Source organism: Mya arenaria, chromosome 16, assembly GCF_026914265.1.
Source record: "Mya arenaria isolate MELC-2E11 chromosome 16, ASM2691426v1".
NCBI lineage: Eukaryota > Metazoa > Mollusca > Bivalvia > Myida > Myidae > Mya > Mya arenaria.
In genome coordinates, this window is record NC_069137.1 from 33,353,835 (window position 1) to 33,371,501 (window position 17,667).

A 17,667-nucleotide genomic window follows, 5' to 3' on the forward strand; every position below is an offset into this window, starting at 1 on the left:
GCGTGCAAAGACACATAGGTTAATATCTCAGCAACTACTTGAGGTATTGCATCGATACTTGATACAATGGTACTCAACCATCCATCCTACTAAATTAACCAAGTTAGATAACTCTAGTTTGCATTTAATGCAAATAATTGCCCTTTATTATTCGACTTAAAAAATCTGGTTAAGGTTTTGCATGTAAGCACACATGGTTTAATATCTCAGCAACTACTTGAGGTATTGCATTGAGACTTTATACAATGGTAGTCAACCATCCAACCTACTTAATTAACCAAGTGAGATAACTCTAGTTTGCATTTAAAGCAAAATAATTGCCCTTTAATTCTTGTTAAGGTTTTGCATGTAACCACATTTAAGTCAATATCTCAGCAAATATATCATGTATTGCATTGAAACATTAGATATGTCTTCCCAGATAACACTTTTTGAATATAATGCAAATTATGGGCCTTTATTATTTGACTTAGAAATTCTGGTTAAGGTCTTGCATGTAAGAATACATAGGTTAATATATCAGCACTTACTTGATGGATTGCATTGAGACTTTATACAATGGTACTCAACCATCCAATCTACTTAAATAACCAAGTAAGATAACTCCAGTCTGCATTAAATTAAAATATTGACCCCTCTTTTATTCGACATAGAAATTGTGGTTAAGGTTTTGCATGTTACCACTTTTAAGTCAATACCTCAGCGAATACATCATGTATTGCATTGAAACTTTACACACAGGCTCCCATCTATTTAACCTTCTATTTAATTAAGTAAGATAACTCTATCTTTTTTATAATATATAATTTTTGCCCCTTTATTATGCGACTTAGAAATTCTGGTTAACGTCTTGCATGTTAGCACACATAGGATAATATCTCAGCAACTATTTTATGTATTGCATTGAGACTTTATACAATGGTATTCAACCACCCAACTTAATTGAATAACCAAGTTAGATAACTGTATTTTGCAAATAATGACCCTTTATTATTAGACTTACAAATTCTAGTTCAAATGTTGCATGGAACCACATTTATGTTAATATCTCAACACACCATGTATTGCATTGAAATCTAATCTAACAGTGATCCATGCATGTTTCAACTTTTCAATCCTGACATTGAAAAGCGGCGGAATAGTCGAGCAGCGCTGTCTCTGTGACAGTTCGTGTTATTAGCTGCATTGTCATTGAAAAGATCAGACATTATTGGATTGCCTATGATGACCCAGTATAGTGTTGCTATTCAGACACCTGTGCATCCGGCGCGATCCTTTGCTCTTCCGTAAGGTGTATACACGAGAGTAATGTATGTGATGGACGTTCAGACTGCCTTGATGGAAGTGATGAGGTAAACTGTGGTGAGTGAAGTTTATCATTTCATTATGGTTTTTGTTTATACAGATCATAAACTGTCCAAATTAGAACTTCAAAATCGATTGTTTCACTGTTACTAGGTGTAATGCATCGTTATTGATAAGACTTTTAACAAATCCACATTGACAGGTGTAACGATTGAACGTATAATTTGACATAATTTGTTGTATGATTTGTCAGTATTGCATTTATGTCCGGTATTAATGCACTGATGTGTATGTGTGTTAGATGTAAATTATCATCATCTCATTCTCGAAAAACGGAAAAATAAAACGTTCGTCGTCCAATAATTACAAGACGTGATGTGTTCATATCAAGAAAGGAAACACTAAGACACGGGTTATGTTTTCAAATTAATTGTTGGCAAAATGAGATACAGTTTATGTAATCATGTTAAATGTTGGCAAGATATGATATACTAAGATACAATAAATGTATTTATGATAGATGTTGACAACAAAGGAAACACTTAGACACAGTTTTTCAATTTATGTTAAATGTTGGCAAAATTGGAATCACTAAGACACAGGTTATGTATTTATGTTAAATGTTGGCAAAATAGGAAACACTTATGATACAGTTCATGTATTTAGGGTTAACGTTGGCAAAATAGAAAATACTTAGATGCAGTTTGTGTTTTCATGTTAAACGTTAGCAAAATAGGAAACACTAAGATACAGTGTATTTATTCATGTTAAATGTTGGCGAAAAATACTTATTTGCAGTTTATGTATTCAATTTAAATGCTGGCAAAATATGAAATACGTAGATTCAGTGTATGCATTCATGTTAAATGTTTGCAAAATAAGAAACATTAAGGTATAGTTCATGTATTAATGTTAATTGTTGGCAAAGAACGAAACACTAAGCACAGTTTATGTATTCGTGATAAATGCTGGCAAAAACCGGAAACACTTCGGCAAACTTTATGAATTCATGTTCAATTCTGTCAGAAAAAGATACACAAAGATACACTAAAGGCCACACCAAATTAATGTTTCATTCCTCGGATTTTTGCCAAAAAAAATATGAGCAAGCTAGCGAAAAATAATGCAATTTTGTCAGTTTTCATAAAACACGAAGCGAGCGATGAGCGAAAAATCTTTTTTCCTTATTATTATTATGAAAAATAGATTGTTCAATATAATTGCCCTTAAACCCATATAAATGCAATCTTGAACTGAATCTCTAATGGACATATGGAAAATGTCGGAATACATACTATATTACAAACATATTTATTTATCCATGTTTAGTACAAACATAGTATTGATAATAATATATATTTTAATATGATGATCGTTCATAATAAAAAAAATAACCCTGCTTTTAGGAAAAAGTTTGAAACGACTTATATAAATATACCTGAATAACTTTAACATCGTTTGCAACTGTATTAAGACATACTTTGAATTTATTTCGGATTTGTAAAAAATGATGTTCAACACAGGCATCATTTAACTTCAGAATCCAAAAATAAATTAATTTCAAAGGCTGAAGTTTTGTTTTATATTACCACAGGAAATGCAATGGCATGTGTTTATCAAAATAAAAAGAACAGGGTATGTTTTGAATACTGTAATGGTCAATTAGATGTTTTGATGCACCAGCCAATTGCATACATTCCCCTAAGTCTGAAATGGCGGGGACTTTGACTTCCGGTCCATCCAATTACGGGTAAATTACCCTCCGGCAGGGACAAACTGCTTGGAAAATCCCTGCCAAATGTCCCCGCTACCGGGGAAACGTAGGTACGGCCCATTTTCCGCTATTTTCCGGGTGAAAACAAAACCACCGCATTCACTAGATACTGCGGGACCATCTGAAAGGTAAAAACACGGCCCATTGCCCCCGCTGTCCCCGGTATATACCCCCGGACTGCGGGTGAGGGAGCAGTGGTTACAATTGACTGGTGCATTATAATCCAGGATTATGCTGCAAAAGAAAAGAAATAAGGTGATAAACTTAGGCTCACCTATGTTTGGGTCTATCCAGACAAGTGTTTATATTTCACTATTTGTGAAAAGATGTTTGTTTTGTCAGAATTTGGTCGAAATGAGTTTGATACATCTATTTGGACCAAACAATGACTCATATTCCTGTGAATTGAGCTGTCATCTTCAGCAGCGTCGTAATAAGGTAAAATTCTGGTTACCTGTACTATGAATTGAATCAAATAAAACTTAGTTGATTATTCCGATTTCCATCCAAACTGTTTACTTTATCACTAACAACGCACTATTATAGCTACCAGTCTCAGATACACATGCTTATTGCATAATTATTGCTTTATTGAATGATCGTTAAGTGCATTGGAAGATGTAGTATGACTTCAAGCATGCTCAAAACACATTGTTTTGTCAAAAAAAAAAGAAAGATTTAATTTCCTAAATTCGAGCCACATTGTTTATACTGGAAGCCGTCGTTTTAATTGAAATCATTGAAACTCTAAACCGTTCGATTTCTGTAAAATAAAACACCACGCATCGGTAACTTACTTTACAAAAACAGTTCAACTAGCGTAGAAAACTTATGATTGATCTTTTTTCAGCCTTAAAAATATAATCAGAAAAATCTGGTTGGCGATCAAAATGTAGGTGCTGGGCACAAAAGAACAAAAAACATCAATTAGGTGTGGCCTAATGAATTCATGTTAAATGTCGGCAAAGTTAGAAACACTAAGATACAGTTTATGTATTCCTGTTAAGTTTGGCAATATATATAACACTTAAATACAGTATATGTATTCATGTTCAATGTTTGCAAAATAGGAAATACAAAGAGAGAGCACAGGTATTAATTATAAATATTGGCAAAATAGGAAATACTTAGATACAGTGAATGTGATCATGTTAAATGGTAGACTGGGTAGTGAATATTATATATTAGATATAGTTGATTTGTTCATGTTAAAGATTGACTTATGAGGGAATGAGGGAATAGTAAGATAGAGGATGTGTTCATGTTGAAGGTGGGCTAGATAGGAAATATCAAGAGACAGTGGGCGTGTTCATGTTGAAAGATGGGCTAGATAGGGAATAACAAGAGACAGTGGATGTGATCATGTTGAAAGATGGACTAGTTAGGGAATATCTAGAAACAGTGGGCGTGTTCATGTTATAAGGTGGGCTAGATAGGGACTTAAAAGAGACAGTAGGCGTGTTTGGAGCAGTCGGACTAGATAGGGATTATCAAGAGATAGTTAATGTGTTCATAATAAATGTCGGCTATATTCAGAATAGTAAAGGACAGAGAATTTTAAATGTTAAAATGTGAACTGATTAGGGATAATGAATAGACAGGGGATATGATCATGTTGAAGGTAGATTAGATGGAATAGGTATTCATGTTAAAAACTGGACTGGTCGTTTGCGACGGTATGTTTGTTTTCCCTTTAACAAAGGCCTCATATTCGTATGAGTAAAAACCCAATTTGTTTTTCAATGACCAGCATGTGAACGGTTTCATCATATCTGGAATTGCGATCGGGTCTTTTCGAAAATACCCCTGAGACGGGCCGGGCAATATTTCGTTTAACTACAGAAGACTTAGTGGTGGAAATATTGAGTGCAATGAAGTCTGGTGCTGAAATTTCCTTCAAAGCTACTTTATCTGTGCCTTTTTACGAAAGCTGTGTTAATGCGGTGTTATTTGAAATTCAATTTTGTTTTGTGTTAAATATGCAGACCATTTCTTTCAAATTTATTTTAAAAATGCTGTTACATCTTCAAATTCAGTGATGATTGAGGTTACCTGTTTTGAGTAAAACGTATTGGTAATTCATCTCGTAAATGTACAGTGTTGCAGATTTCGCAATTTTCTTTCATATTCTTTTGTCTGCGGCGAGAAAATTTCCAATTGTTATTTGTCTGTTTACCCTTAACTCAGGCTTTAGTTTCGTTTAAACTCTAATTACTTGTCATGAATAACACGTGATCGTTGCGTTTTTTCGAAATTTATCGTGAAACGGCCGGGCAGTGTTACTTAAATCTACGAAAATTACTTTGTGGTTGGACTACTTATTGAAATCAGTCAATCGGAATAGAGTCAAGTGCTAACTATTTACTGAACGGTACTTTATTAATGTCTTTAAACGAAATTGTAAATTGTCAATAATGATTTGCTAATACCTTATCTAGAATTAAAGAAATGGTATCTGTTTAAGACACATTTCTATTTTCAGAGACGAGAACCTGTACATCCAGCCAGTTCCGCTGCTCTTCCGGGCAATGCATCAGCAATTCTTTGGTATGTGATGGCGATTCGACATGCCGAGATGGAAGTGATGAGGAAAGCTGTGGTAAGTGAAAGTGTATCTTTTTTTAAATAGAAATGTTTAAACCGATCATAATCCTTCGAATAATAAATCGATTATTTTACTTTTCGACCAATAAAAGGTTCTTGGTACCTGTTTGCTGAAACAAAAGAAATCTTCATCAACAGGTTTATCCAATTTATAAATACTAGCATTTATTTGTTATGATTTGTCTATAAAGGGAAAATGAAAGACAGATAATGTTTTTATGTCGAAGGAGGACTAGATAAGTACTATCAAGAGACACCGGATGTTCTCACGCTGAAGTTAGACTAAAAATGTAATATTAAGAGACAATGGATGTGGTCATGTTGAAGGTGAACTAGGGAATATTAAGAGACAACTGATTCGTTTGTGTTGATGTCGAACTAGATAGGGATTTTTAAGTAACCACTGATGTGTTTGTGTTGATGTTGAACTAAATAGGGACTTTAAAGCGACCACTGATATGTTTGTGTTGATGTCGAACTAGATAGGGACTTTTAAGAGACCACTGATGTGTTTGTGTTGATGTCTAACTAGATAGGGACTTTTAAGCCACCACTGATGTGTTTTTGTTTATGTCGAATGTGTTTGTGTTGATGTCGAACTAGATAGGGACTTTTAAGCGACCACTGATGTGTCTGTGTTGATGTCGAACTAGATAGGGACTTTTAAGAGACCACTGATGTGTTTGTGTTTATGTCGAACTAGATAGGGACTTTTAAGTAACCACTGATGTGTTTGTGCTAAGTTGGACTAGATAGCGAATATTGAAGACGTTGAGTTTATTTGGAGATATTTTGGTGATCTGCGAACGTTTCGTAGAGAGTTTTATTTATAGTTCAATGTAGCTTAACAATTGTAGTAAAAAACGTGAATGTTAATACATGAATTGGATTTAATTCAAATTACATGTTCGAAAGGTTAGTATGCAAAGTTTCTGGTGCAATATAATACGGTACTAACATTTAATTACGATAAGTAGAAATAATGTTTTGAAACTTTGGGTACTTATTATCAACTGATATCAATCTACGGGAGCATTGTACCGAATAATTGCAAACCCACTTTCAGATACCGTAAGCTATGATTTATAAAAAGTAACATGATTGTCACTTTGATAAAAACCATCGAATATGTGTATTTCAATACATTTTTATGCACATTATTTACTTAATTCCTGATAATTAAACGCTGAAACCAAACGCGCATGACATAGAATTAAACATGGCGTTTAGAGTTAATTTCCAATTAATATGGCAATGTGCACATGCATAAACAGGCAGTAAACACTATGTTTGATATATATAAGTCAATGTTGATCATATAAATATATATGTTAAGAATTATTATTTAATAATACTATATACTATACATCATATTAGGCGTGATCAGGAGAGTACAACTATAGATTAAATATATATTCGTAATCATATTTGTATACAAACATAGTATACCCTAACGAAACAAATTTACGTTGTTGATTGTCGGTAACTTTGGATTACTTCAGTTTTTTTCTTTAACACAGGCTTCAATTTCGTTTAAAGATGCACTATTACTCCCAAGTAAGATTTAACACATTTAATATAATTGTATTAATATACCAAAAAAGATGAACAAATGTCGAAAACAATGTTACAAATGAAGGAAACCGAGTTTAAATTAAATAAAATGTGCAGGAAAGATGGTATTGCTACCTTATGAGATCATAGTAGATCGCAGTAAATATTTAAGCAATCACCAATACTTTAATAATTTTGCGTTTTCACCTATTTAATACACAGATACGCTCGTATAATATTGTTAATAGTAATTAATATTTTCCATAAATGCATTTTTTGTAAGTAGTTGAGTGTGTATCACTCAAAATGTATGTTTGTTTTACATGTGTATGTATTAAATTTGAATAAGAGTGTCACTTTAACTAAACTTTTAAGTTTTAAAACGAATATCAATTAATCGTTTTCTCAATATCTGGAAAGGCTATCGGGACTTTTCGGAAATTTCCGTGAGACGGTCGGGCAATATTTTGTTAACCTACAAAGATACTTTGTGGTTGGAATATTGAGTGTAAAGAAGTAAACTGCAATGGAATCTGGTGCCGCAATGTACTCAAAGTTACTTTGTGATTGCCTTTTCATGACAGTTGCTTGATGGCTGTATTATTTCAACCTCGATATATTCTTTGAACATTCAGACCATTTTTCCACCTATGTGTTGTTTGTTTTGATGTTATGTCAAGTTAACTGTTTAAGCAAAATGTCTTGCTTATTCGTCTCGTAAATGCAGACATTTGGAGATTCCGCGATTTCTTTTCAGTTATTTTTTATCGTCTTTGATGATATTCCTAATTATGATCGTCTGTTTTCCCTTTAGTTCAGGTTTTTTTTATTAGAAATTCTGACCTAACTTTTCACTATCAGCACGTGATCGTTTCCGCCATTTGGGTGAGATCTGTACTTTTCGGAAAATCTTGTGATACGGCTGGGAAATATTTCTTTGAATTCTTCTCAATATGATGTGGTTGGAATACTAAATGAAAATCAGTCCATCGGAATGAAAGAATGTGCTGATCATTTACACAACGGGACTTTATTGATGCATTTAACGATAGTTAATTTTGTGTAATTTGAATCTAGATACCTTTTATGACTCGGAACATATATACAACTTAATATATAACGATACGCAGGCGTAAACGAGGGAAAATTAGTTTGCATTTCATCAGTTAAAAAGTTGGGAACAGCAGAATAACCAATCACTGGCAGCAATAAAAAAATACAATAATCGATCACATTAATCTGATGATCGTTCAACACGTTAAACCAAGAATTCAACATGTTATCTTCATATTTGATTCAAATAATACAAAGTGTACTAGGCCATTTTATTTAGTTAAATGATTAATGCAGTTTGTTTTGGCCATAAAAATATAAGTAGGTGTTTTAACATCTTTTCCAGAATAAGAAATGTGATATCTGTTTGCATTAATTTATTCAGAATCCTGCACATCCGGCGCGTTCCTTTGCTCTTCCGGGGGATGTATCGACGAGATTTATGTTTGCAATGGCCACTCGAGCTGCCCGGATGGAAGTGATGAGTTAAACTGTGGTAATTCGTTCATATTTTAATAATCATTGGTGTTTATATCGATCATATACCGTGGAATTATAATTCAAAATAGAACTTTTCCACAATGACAGATGTAGCCATTTAAGGTATACTAACATTTTGTTCGATTTGATAGAAATATCACTGCAATAAATGTTCGTGATTCTGTAAATATGTTTTTGAGATTAAACATATCGCAGTTTTCTTTTCCCAAAACGGAAACGTTCGTCGTCCCAATATTATATAGACAGTGGATGAGTTAATGTTAAAAGGTGGTCTATTTTAGGACTATGCAGAGATAGTGGATGAGTTAATGTTAAAAGGTGTTCTATATGAGAAATACGCAGAGACAGTGGATGAGTTAATGTTAAAAGGTGGTCTATAGAAGGACTATGCAGAGACAGTGGATGGGGTAATGTTAAAATGTGATCTATATAAGGACTATGCAGAGATAGTGGATGCATTATTGCTAAATGGTTGACTGAATACGGAATATTAAGAGACACTGGATGTGTTCGTTTTTAAGGGTGGACTAAAGAGGGTATAATTTAGAGACAGTGGATGTGGTCATGCTAAATGGTTGACTACAAACGGGATATTTAGTGGGAATGGATGTGATAGATTAAAAGGATGGACCAAAGAGGAAATATTCAGAGACGGGGGAGGGGGGTAGTGTTCGTTTTGGACCAAAGAAGAATTATCTGTAGACAGTGGATGTGTTCGTGCTAAATGTTTGACTGAAAACGTAATATTAAGAGTCAGGGGAAGTGTAAATATCAAAAGTATGACTAAAGAAGATATGTTTAGATACAGTGAATGTGTCCATGTGTAAAGCTAGACTTAATAGAAATATATTGAGACAGCGGATGTGTTCATGCTAAATATTTGACCAAAAACGGAATATTTAGAGGCAGTGGAATAATTCATTTCAAAATTTTAGATACAATGGATGTGTTCATATGTAAAGGTAGATAAGAAAGATAATATTTAGATACAGTCGATGTATTAATGTAAATTGTTAACTAAAACGGAGTATTTACAGGAAGTGGATGTGTTTATGTTTGAAAATGGTTTAAATAAGATACACTAATAGACAGTGGATGTGTGAATGTTAAATTATGAACTATTTAGATAGAGACAGTGCGATATAATTGCTGTGTTCATGATATATGACCTGCCAAAGTTAAATTTTCACATACACGACATAAGCCAATCCAAACTGTTACCATGACATAACAATTTTCACCGGGTGATATAATATTATCCTCGCGTGGGTATAAAAATTGACACTTAGAAATTCCAATTTCGACTCTTTGCAGAAAGAAAACTGTTGGACAAAAAGCTTACTTTTGATAAAACAACAGAATGTGAACTGATCAACAAATTTGTTATTTAATGTATATTAAGTTTTAAACTAAATAAAGTTACTGATTATGTATTCGTTGAATTGCTTTATAAATGTACCAGAGAAATCGTTAAATTAAAAATCCGATGTTAAAAGACGCAGAAAACTGAAATTAGAAATTTCAATCAACCGGAAACAGTTTATTACGTAATGATAAAGCCGAAATAATTCAATCACTTCAATATCATAGTTCATCATGACTCCATGAATATTTGCAGACAATTGTAGTTGTTTGGTTTAATAAAAAAAACATGAGTCATCAGATCACCTTCCATGTCATCTGATATGTATATGTTATGCTAAATGTAATTGGTTGATTCGGTGGGATTGTGGCACAGCTTGTTGCTTGCGAAAAGTCCATACCACACAAAAGAAGAGGTCGAGTGGGATGATTATTTAAACAAGCATCGAGAGGTGAAATATTCCCGCAGATCAGACGACTAATGAAGTATTTTCTTTCTTTCATATCGCATAAGTATTTCTAAAAAAACAATAAGACTATATTTCAAGTAAAAGTTCCAATTATAAGTTAAGAATATAACATTATGAATAAGATATAGCATGAGGATACTTTACTATATATATATATATAGTTTGTTAACAATATATATATATATAGTTTGTTAACAATATATATATATATATATATATATATATATATATATATATATATATATATATATATATATATATATATATATATATATATATATATATATAATATATATATATATATATATTTATCATCCGTAATCAAATGTGTTAACAAACTCAAGTATACCAACACTAAAAATATCACTTTACATTTTGCTCTTTGTTGATTTTTTGTCAAATTTGATTCACAATATGGAAAACATTTGAATAGAGAATAATATGAAAGGTGTATAGAAAAGTTCGCATGAGTATTGAGGGCAAACAGTCGTTCACAAATTCTTTCAAAGACATAGTGGAGTAAGACCCTGATATTCAGGCATGTTTTATAAGATAGTTTACTGAATGACTTTAAACATTAAAAAATATCTTCACACAATTGCAATATAGTTTTATATATCTGCAAAACGAAAGTTTAGTTAGAAAGGGATATCAAGAGACAGTGGGCGTTATCACATGGAAAGGTGTAGCTAGAAAGGGAATATCAAGAGACAGTGGGCGTGATAATATGGAAATGTGAAACTAGAAAGGGAATATCAAGAGACAGTGAGCGTGATAATAGGAAAAGGTGAAGCTAGAAAGGTAATATCAAGAGACAGTGGGCGTGATCATATGAAAAGGTAAAGCTAGAAAGGGAATATTAAGAGACAGTGGGCGTGATCATATGAAAAGGTGAAGCTAAAAAGGTAATATCAAGAGACAGTGGACGTGATCATATGAAAAGGTGAAGCTAGAAAGGGAATATCAAAAGACAGTGTGCGTGATCATATGAAAAGGTGAAGCCAGAAAGGGAATATCAAGAGACAGTGGGTGTGATCATATGAAAAGGTGAAGATAGAAAAGGAATATAAAGTGACAAAGGGCGTGATCATATGGAAAGGTGAAGCTAGAAAGGAAATATCAAGAGACAGTGGGCGTGATCACATGGAAACGTTAAGCCAGCATGAAAATATCAAAAGACAGTAGGCGTGATCACATTGAAAGGTGAAGCTAGAAAGGAATATCAAGAGACAGTGGGCGTGATCATATGGAAAAGTAGGCTAGATAGGAAACGTAAAGAGAAGATGGGCATATTGCAGTCGGACTTGATATGGAAAACTAAATGATAGTAGATGCGTTCATGTTGAAAGTGGGCTATATGGTAATAGTAAAAGGCATAGGATATGTTCATGTTAAATGGTGGGCTGAAAAGGGATTATGAACAGTGGACTAGATGAAGAAGTTGATCATGTTTAAAGGACTTAAAAAGAAATAATATGAGACATATATTGTCATCACTTGCGACGAAATTCTCAGTTATGTTATTTAATCGTTCTCGTCAACACAGGCATCATTTTCGTGCGTGCACTAACCAAATTTGTTTGTTGTTTTTTTTTGTGTGTTTTTTTTTTTATGAAAAACATGTGATCGTTTCCGCCATATCCGTAAATTCGATCGGGACTTTTCTAAAATTCCCGTGAGACGGCCGGGTAAAATTTTGTCAACCTACAAATAAAACCTTAGAATACTGAGTCAAGATTGGTCAACCGAAATGGAATCCTGTTGCAAAATTGTACTCAAATCTACTTCATCGCTGCCTTTTCACGTTATTTTTGTGTTATTTGAAACTCGATATTTTTTTTGCTTTGAAGATTCAAACCATTTCTATCAATTGCTGATTATTTACTCAACGCTACTTTAATAATGCATTTAACGATTGTGTTATTTTAGTGTAGTTGAATCTGAATACCTGATATGACTTATAACATACATGAAAACCACTCAATATATAACGATACACAGTCGTTATCGATGAATAGTAGTTATTCTTTAATGAGTTCAAAAGGACAGCATATTAAACAATCACTAGCAAAGACAGAAATATATATTTAAAAATTGGTCAAATTCATTCGACGATCGTTGAAATCATAAACACTTCAATTTAACATTGAATCTACATATATAAATCAAATTATTTATTTGATTAGTTACATGGTCAACTCCCTCATTTAAGAAAACTTTAAACAACTTTTTTTTGGTATAAATTAATTATTCAATACTCAGTCTTTAATCTTGGATTATAGGAACGATACCTGTGAAAGTCATTTTAATATTTTCAGAGGCGAGAACCTGTACATTCAGCCAGTTCCACTGCTCTTCCGGGCAATGCATCAGCAAGTATGGGGTATGTGATGGCTTTCAAGATTGCCAAGATAAAAGTGATGAGGAAAACTGTGGTAAGTGAAAGTTTATCTCTTTATAAATACTTGTGTCTTTACCTATAATAATAAATCGTTAATTCGATCTAGAAAAGTGCACTTGGTCACCGTTATCAAGACATCCCTGAAAGAAAGATCTGCATTGACAGATGTAGCCATTTTACGTATATAAGCAAATTATTTGGTATGATTTGTCAGTAATACATTTGCATATGGTAGGGCAAATTGTGAAAAAAATGTTTATACCACAGTTTGTCTGTAAGTGATAGATAAAATATCCTAAACTTCTTCCCAAATAATGGAAAAGTATAAATTTGTCTCACACATTTTTAAGGCCAGTGTATGTATCTATGAAAAACAGAAGACTACAGAGGGAGTATTAAGAGATAGGGGCAGTGCTTATCACAAAAGGGGGACTTAATAGGGAACAATAAGAGACAGAGGGTGTTATAAAGTGTACTAACTAATCAATATTTTAGAAAAAAGTAAGTGTACATGTTGCAAGTGGACTAAATAAGGAATATTTAGAGAAATCGGGTTTGTACATGTTCTAACGTCGACTAAATAGTGGATATAGAGGCACATAGGATGAGTCAATGTTGATAGTGACCTGAAAGGGGATTTATTAGGAAACAGATGATACGTTTATGTTGAAAGTGGTTTTAAAAGGAAATTATTAAGAAACAGAGGACGTGTTCATGTTTAAATTGGTATTTAAGGGGAATTACTTATTAAGAAACAGAGGACGTGTTAATGTTTAAATTAGTATTTAAAGGGAATTATTTATTAAGAAATAGAGGACGTGTTTATGTTTAAATTGTCATTTAAAGGCAATTATTTATTAAGAAACAGAGGACGAGTTAATGTTTAAATTGGTATTTAAAGGGAATTATTTATCAAGAAACAGAGGACGTGTTTATGTTTAATTGTCAATTAAAGGCAATTATTTATTAAGAAACAGAGGACGAGTTAATGTTTAAATTGGTATTTAAAGGGAATTATTGATTAAGAAACAGAGGACGTGTTTATGTTTAAATTGTCAATTAATGGCAAATATTTAGTAAGAAACAGAGGACGAGTTAATGTTTAAATTGGTATTTAAAGGGAATTATTTATTAAAAAACAGAGGACGTGTTTATGTTTAAATTGTCAATACAAGGCAATTATTTATCAAGAAACAGAGGACGAGTTAATGTTTAAATTGGTATTTAAAGGGAATTATTTATCAAGAAACAGAGGACGAGTTAATGTTTAAATTGGTATTGAAAGGGAATTATTTATTAAGAAACAGAGGACGTGTTTATGTTTAAATTGTCAATTAAAGGTAATTATTTATTAAGAAACAGAGGACGGGTTAATGTTTAAATTGGTATTTAAAGGGAATTATTTATTAAGAAACAGAGGACGTGTTTATGTTCAAATTGTCAATTAAAGGCAATTATTTATTAAGAAACAGATGACGAGTTAATGTTTAAATTGGTATTTAAAGGGAATTATTTATCAAGAAACAGAGGACGAGTTAATGTTTATATTGGTATTGAAAGGTAATTATTTATTAAGAAACAGAGGACGAGTTAATGTTTAAATTGGAATTAAAAGGGAGTTATTTATCAAGAAACAGAGGACGTGTTTATGTTTAAATTGTCAATTAAAGGCAATTATTTATCAAGAAACAGAGGACGAGTTAATGTTTAAATTGGTATTTAAAGGGAATTATTTATCAAGAAACAGAGGACGAGTTCATGTTTAAATTGGTATTAAAAGGTAATTATTTATTAAGAAACAGAGGACGAGTTAATGTTTAAATTGGTATTTAAAGGGAATTATTTATCAAGAAACAGAGGACGAGTTAATGATTAAATTGGTCTTAAAAGAGCATTTTAAGGAACAATGGATGGGTTAATGTTAAAAGTGGTCTAAAAGGGGAATTATCAAGAAACAGAGGACGTGGTAACGTTTAAATTGGTCTTAAAGGGGAACCTTTAAGAAACAGGGGATGTGTTAATGTTGAAGGTGGACTAAATATGGAATATTAAGAGACATTGGAAGTGATCATGTTATCAGTAGGTCTATTAAGGGAAAGTAAACAGACAGAAGATGTCTAAATGTTGCAGGTGGACTAAATATGGAATATTTATATAAATATTAAGTGGTAGTGGATGTTCTTTTGTTAAAGAGTGACTAGTTAAGAAATATAATGTGACAGAGGATGAGTTAATGTTGAAAGTGGTCTAAAAAGGGGAAATTAAGAGAGAGAGGATGTGTTCATTTAACAGGGTTTACTAAATATAAATATTAAGAAATTTAGGATGTCTTAATGTTGAAGATGGTCGTGATTTTGTTAAAGGTCGACTAGATAGGAAATATAAGGAGGCAGAGGATGAGTATATGTAAAAGATTGGGCTATTAGAGGAAGATATTGTGCTGATGTTAAAAGTAGACTAGATAGAATATTTAAAGACATGTTCATGTTAAATATTAAATAGATGGGAGAGAAACAGAAGATGTATTACAGGGTGGACAAAATAGCAAATACTTGGAGACAGTTGAAGTGTGCATTTAAACAGTTTGACTTAATATGGAATAATAAAAGACATTTGATGTGTTCATGTCACATGTCTGAGTAAACAAAGCAATACTATTTTATTCGTTTGATACTGTGGGATTGTGTCACTTGTCGTTGATTGCATAAAGTACATATCACATGAGCCCTAAGGTCAATAGTATTAATGAATGCAAAGAGAAATGATAGCTTTAAACATATCAAATTACCCGACTTGTTTGTTTTTTCATTCGGCAGAAGTTTTCCAGAAACAAAATCAGAAAGATTTTGCTTTTAAAAAAACCTTTGTATTCGACAGACAGAGGTCATATTTCTTTTGCGTCGTAGTATGCGCACTTATTCAATTTGTTTTTCCAAATCAGTTCGCATTTTTGAAAATCATGTTTTTGCATTTAAAAACATTTTATGTTCATTATGAAATTTATTACTGGTAAAAAAATGCTGCACAGAAGCGCACATGACATAAAATTAAGCGTTTAGAGTTAAATTTAAACAAATATTGCAAAATGTCCAGTGTATCCCAAAGAACCAAATTCACGATTTGTTGAAATATTGATAACCACAATGTATTTTCATCGTAAACTTCTGAAAAGATTTAAGAAGGTAATGTGAACAAAATATTGAAAAGTATTGAGTGCATATGGTCAGTCAACGATGGAATTACTTGGCCTGAACATACAATATGTAATAGGCCCCTGAGATTCAAGCATCTGTTATTAATCTATTAACTAGATCATTTTGAACCATGCTACAATATTTGTAAAAATGCAATATATGTTTATTTTCCTGTACGATCATTTCTTTCCATTACATTTCAAATTGATGTTTTCTCCTTAATTTCAGTGAGATTTTATTTCATTTTTACTCAAAAGTCCAGAATGTCTCATTAGTTGTTGGCGTAAATGCACATTGCTGCAGATATTGCAGATTTCTGTCTGATATTTGTCTACGTTTGCTACGAAATCCGCAATGAATTTTTGTATGTCTTCCTTCCAGCAAAGGATTTTTTCCATGAACTCTTTTTAAATCATTATTCACGGATAACACGTGATCTTTTCCGTCATATTTGGAAATGTCATCGGGACTTGGATATTCTCATGTGACGGCCGGCATAAGTTCGGTAATCTACAAATAATTATGTTGGAATACTGAGTGAAAATCAGTTCATTTCTTTAAACTTCGTTTTATCACTATTGTTATATATTGTTATATCTTTAACTTCAGTCTGACTTTACTGAAATTGCACGTAAAATTCCTTTTTAATTTATTTGTTCATGAACTTTAACCTAAGATTTTTATAAATAACATGTGATCGTTTTCGCCATATCCGGAAATGCGTTCTGGTTTTGAAAATTCCCGTGAGACAGCTGGCCGGTCAATATTCCATTTGCCTTCGAAACAAATGTTATAGCTGGAATATTAAAAATAAGTCCATTGGAATCGAATTATATACTAAAAACTTGTTCAACGCTACTTTAGTGATGCTCTTTCACAATAGTTCTTTCATTCTGTGTTATTTAAATCCCAATATATAAATTATGACCTTGAATATGAATACAACATAATAAACGTATAACCGTATTGCTCAAAAGTGGAGAGTAACATAATAAAGAGTCCATGGCAGCAATAAGAAACAACGACAATTATTTTTCAATTAATCCGATGATCGTTGAACCTAAACAGTATAATTTGACATTTTAACTACACATTGGATTAAAATTGTAGTATAAAAACAAAACCAGTCAGTTTTACTTAGTTTCATGCTTATTGAACACAAAAGACAATGTTTTTTGGGCTAAATAGGATTCAATAAAGTGTTGCTAACATCGAAAAGGATATTATATAAATGATTCCTGCATTTCATGCATTAATATATTAAGAGACGAGAACGTGTGCATCTAACAGTTTCCATTGCTCTACTGGGCAATGCATCAGTAACGATTTCCTATGTAATGGCATCTCATGGAGCTGCGATGATGGATGTAATAATGTATAACGAGACCTTTTTTAACGTATTTATAGTGTTACTCATATAAAATCTTAAATCCACGTCATGCCCTGATG

General features: G+C 32.4%; 1 protein-coding gene across 1 annotated transcript in view; it reads left to right on the forward strand.

Annotated features, from left to right (window-relative positions):
- Positions 1-17,667, forward strand: part of LOC128221944 (low-density lipoprotein receptor-related protein 1B-like) — an 82,075-nt gene that overhangs the window by 31,977 nt on the left and 32,431 nt on the right. The window contains exons 8-11 of the mRNA XM_052930655.1: positions 1,252-1,362; positions 5,562-5,678; positions 8,676-8,786; positions 12,942-13,058. Of these exons, the coding sequence (XP_052786615.1) occupies positions 1,252-1,362; positions 5,562-5,678; positions 8,676-8,786; positions 12,942-13,058 (456 nt within the window). The remainder of the gene's footprint in view (positions 1-1,251; positions 1,363-5,561; positions 5,679-8,675; positions 8,787-12,941; positions 13,059-17,667) is intronic.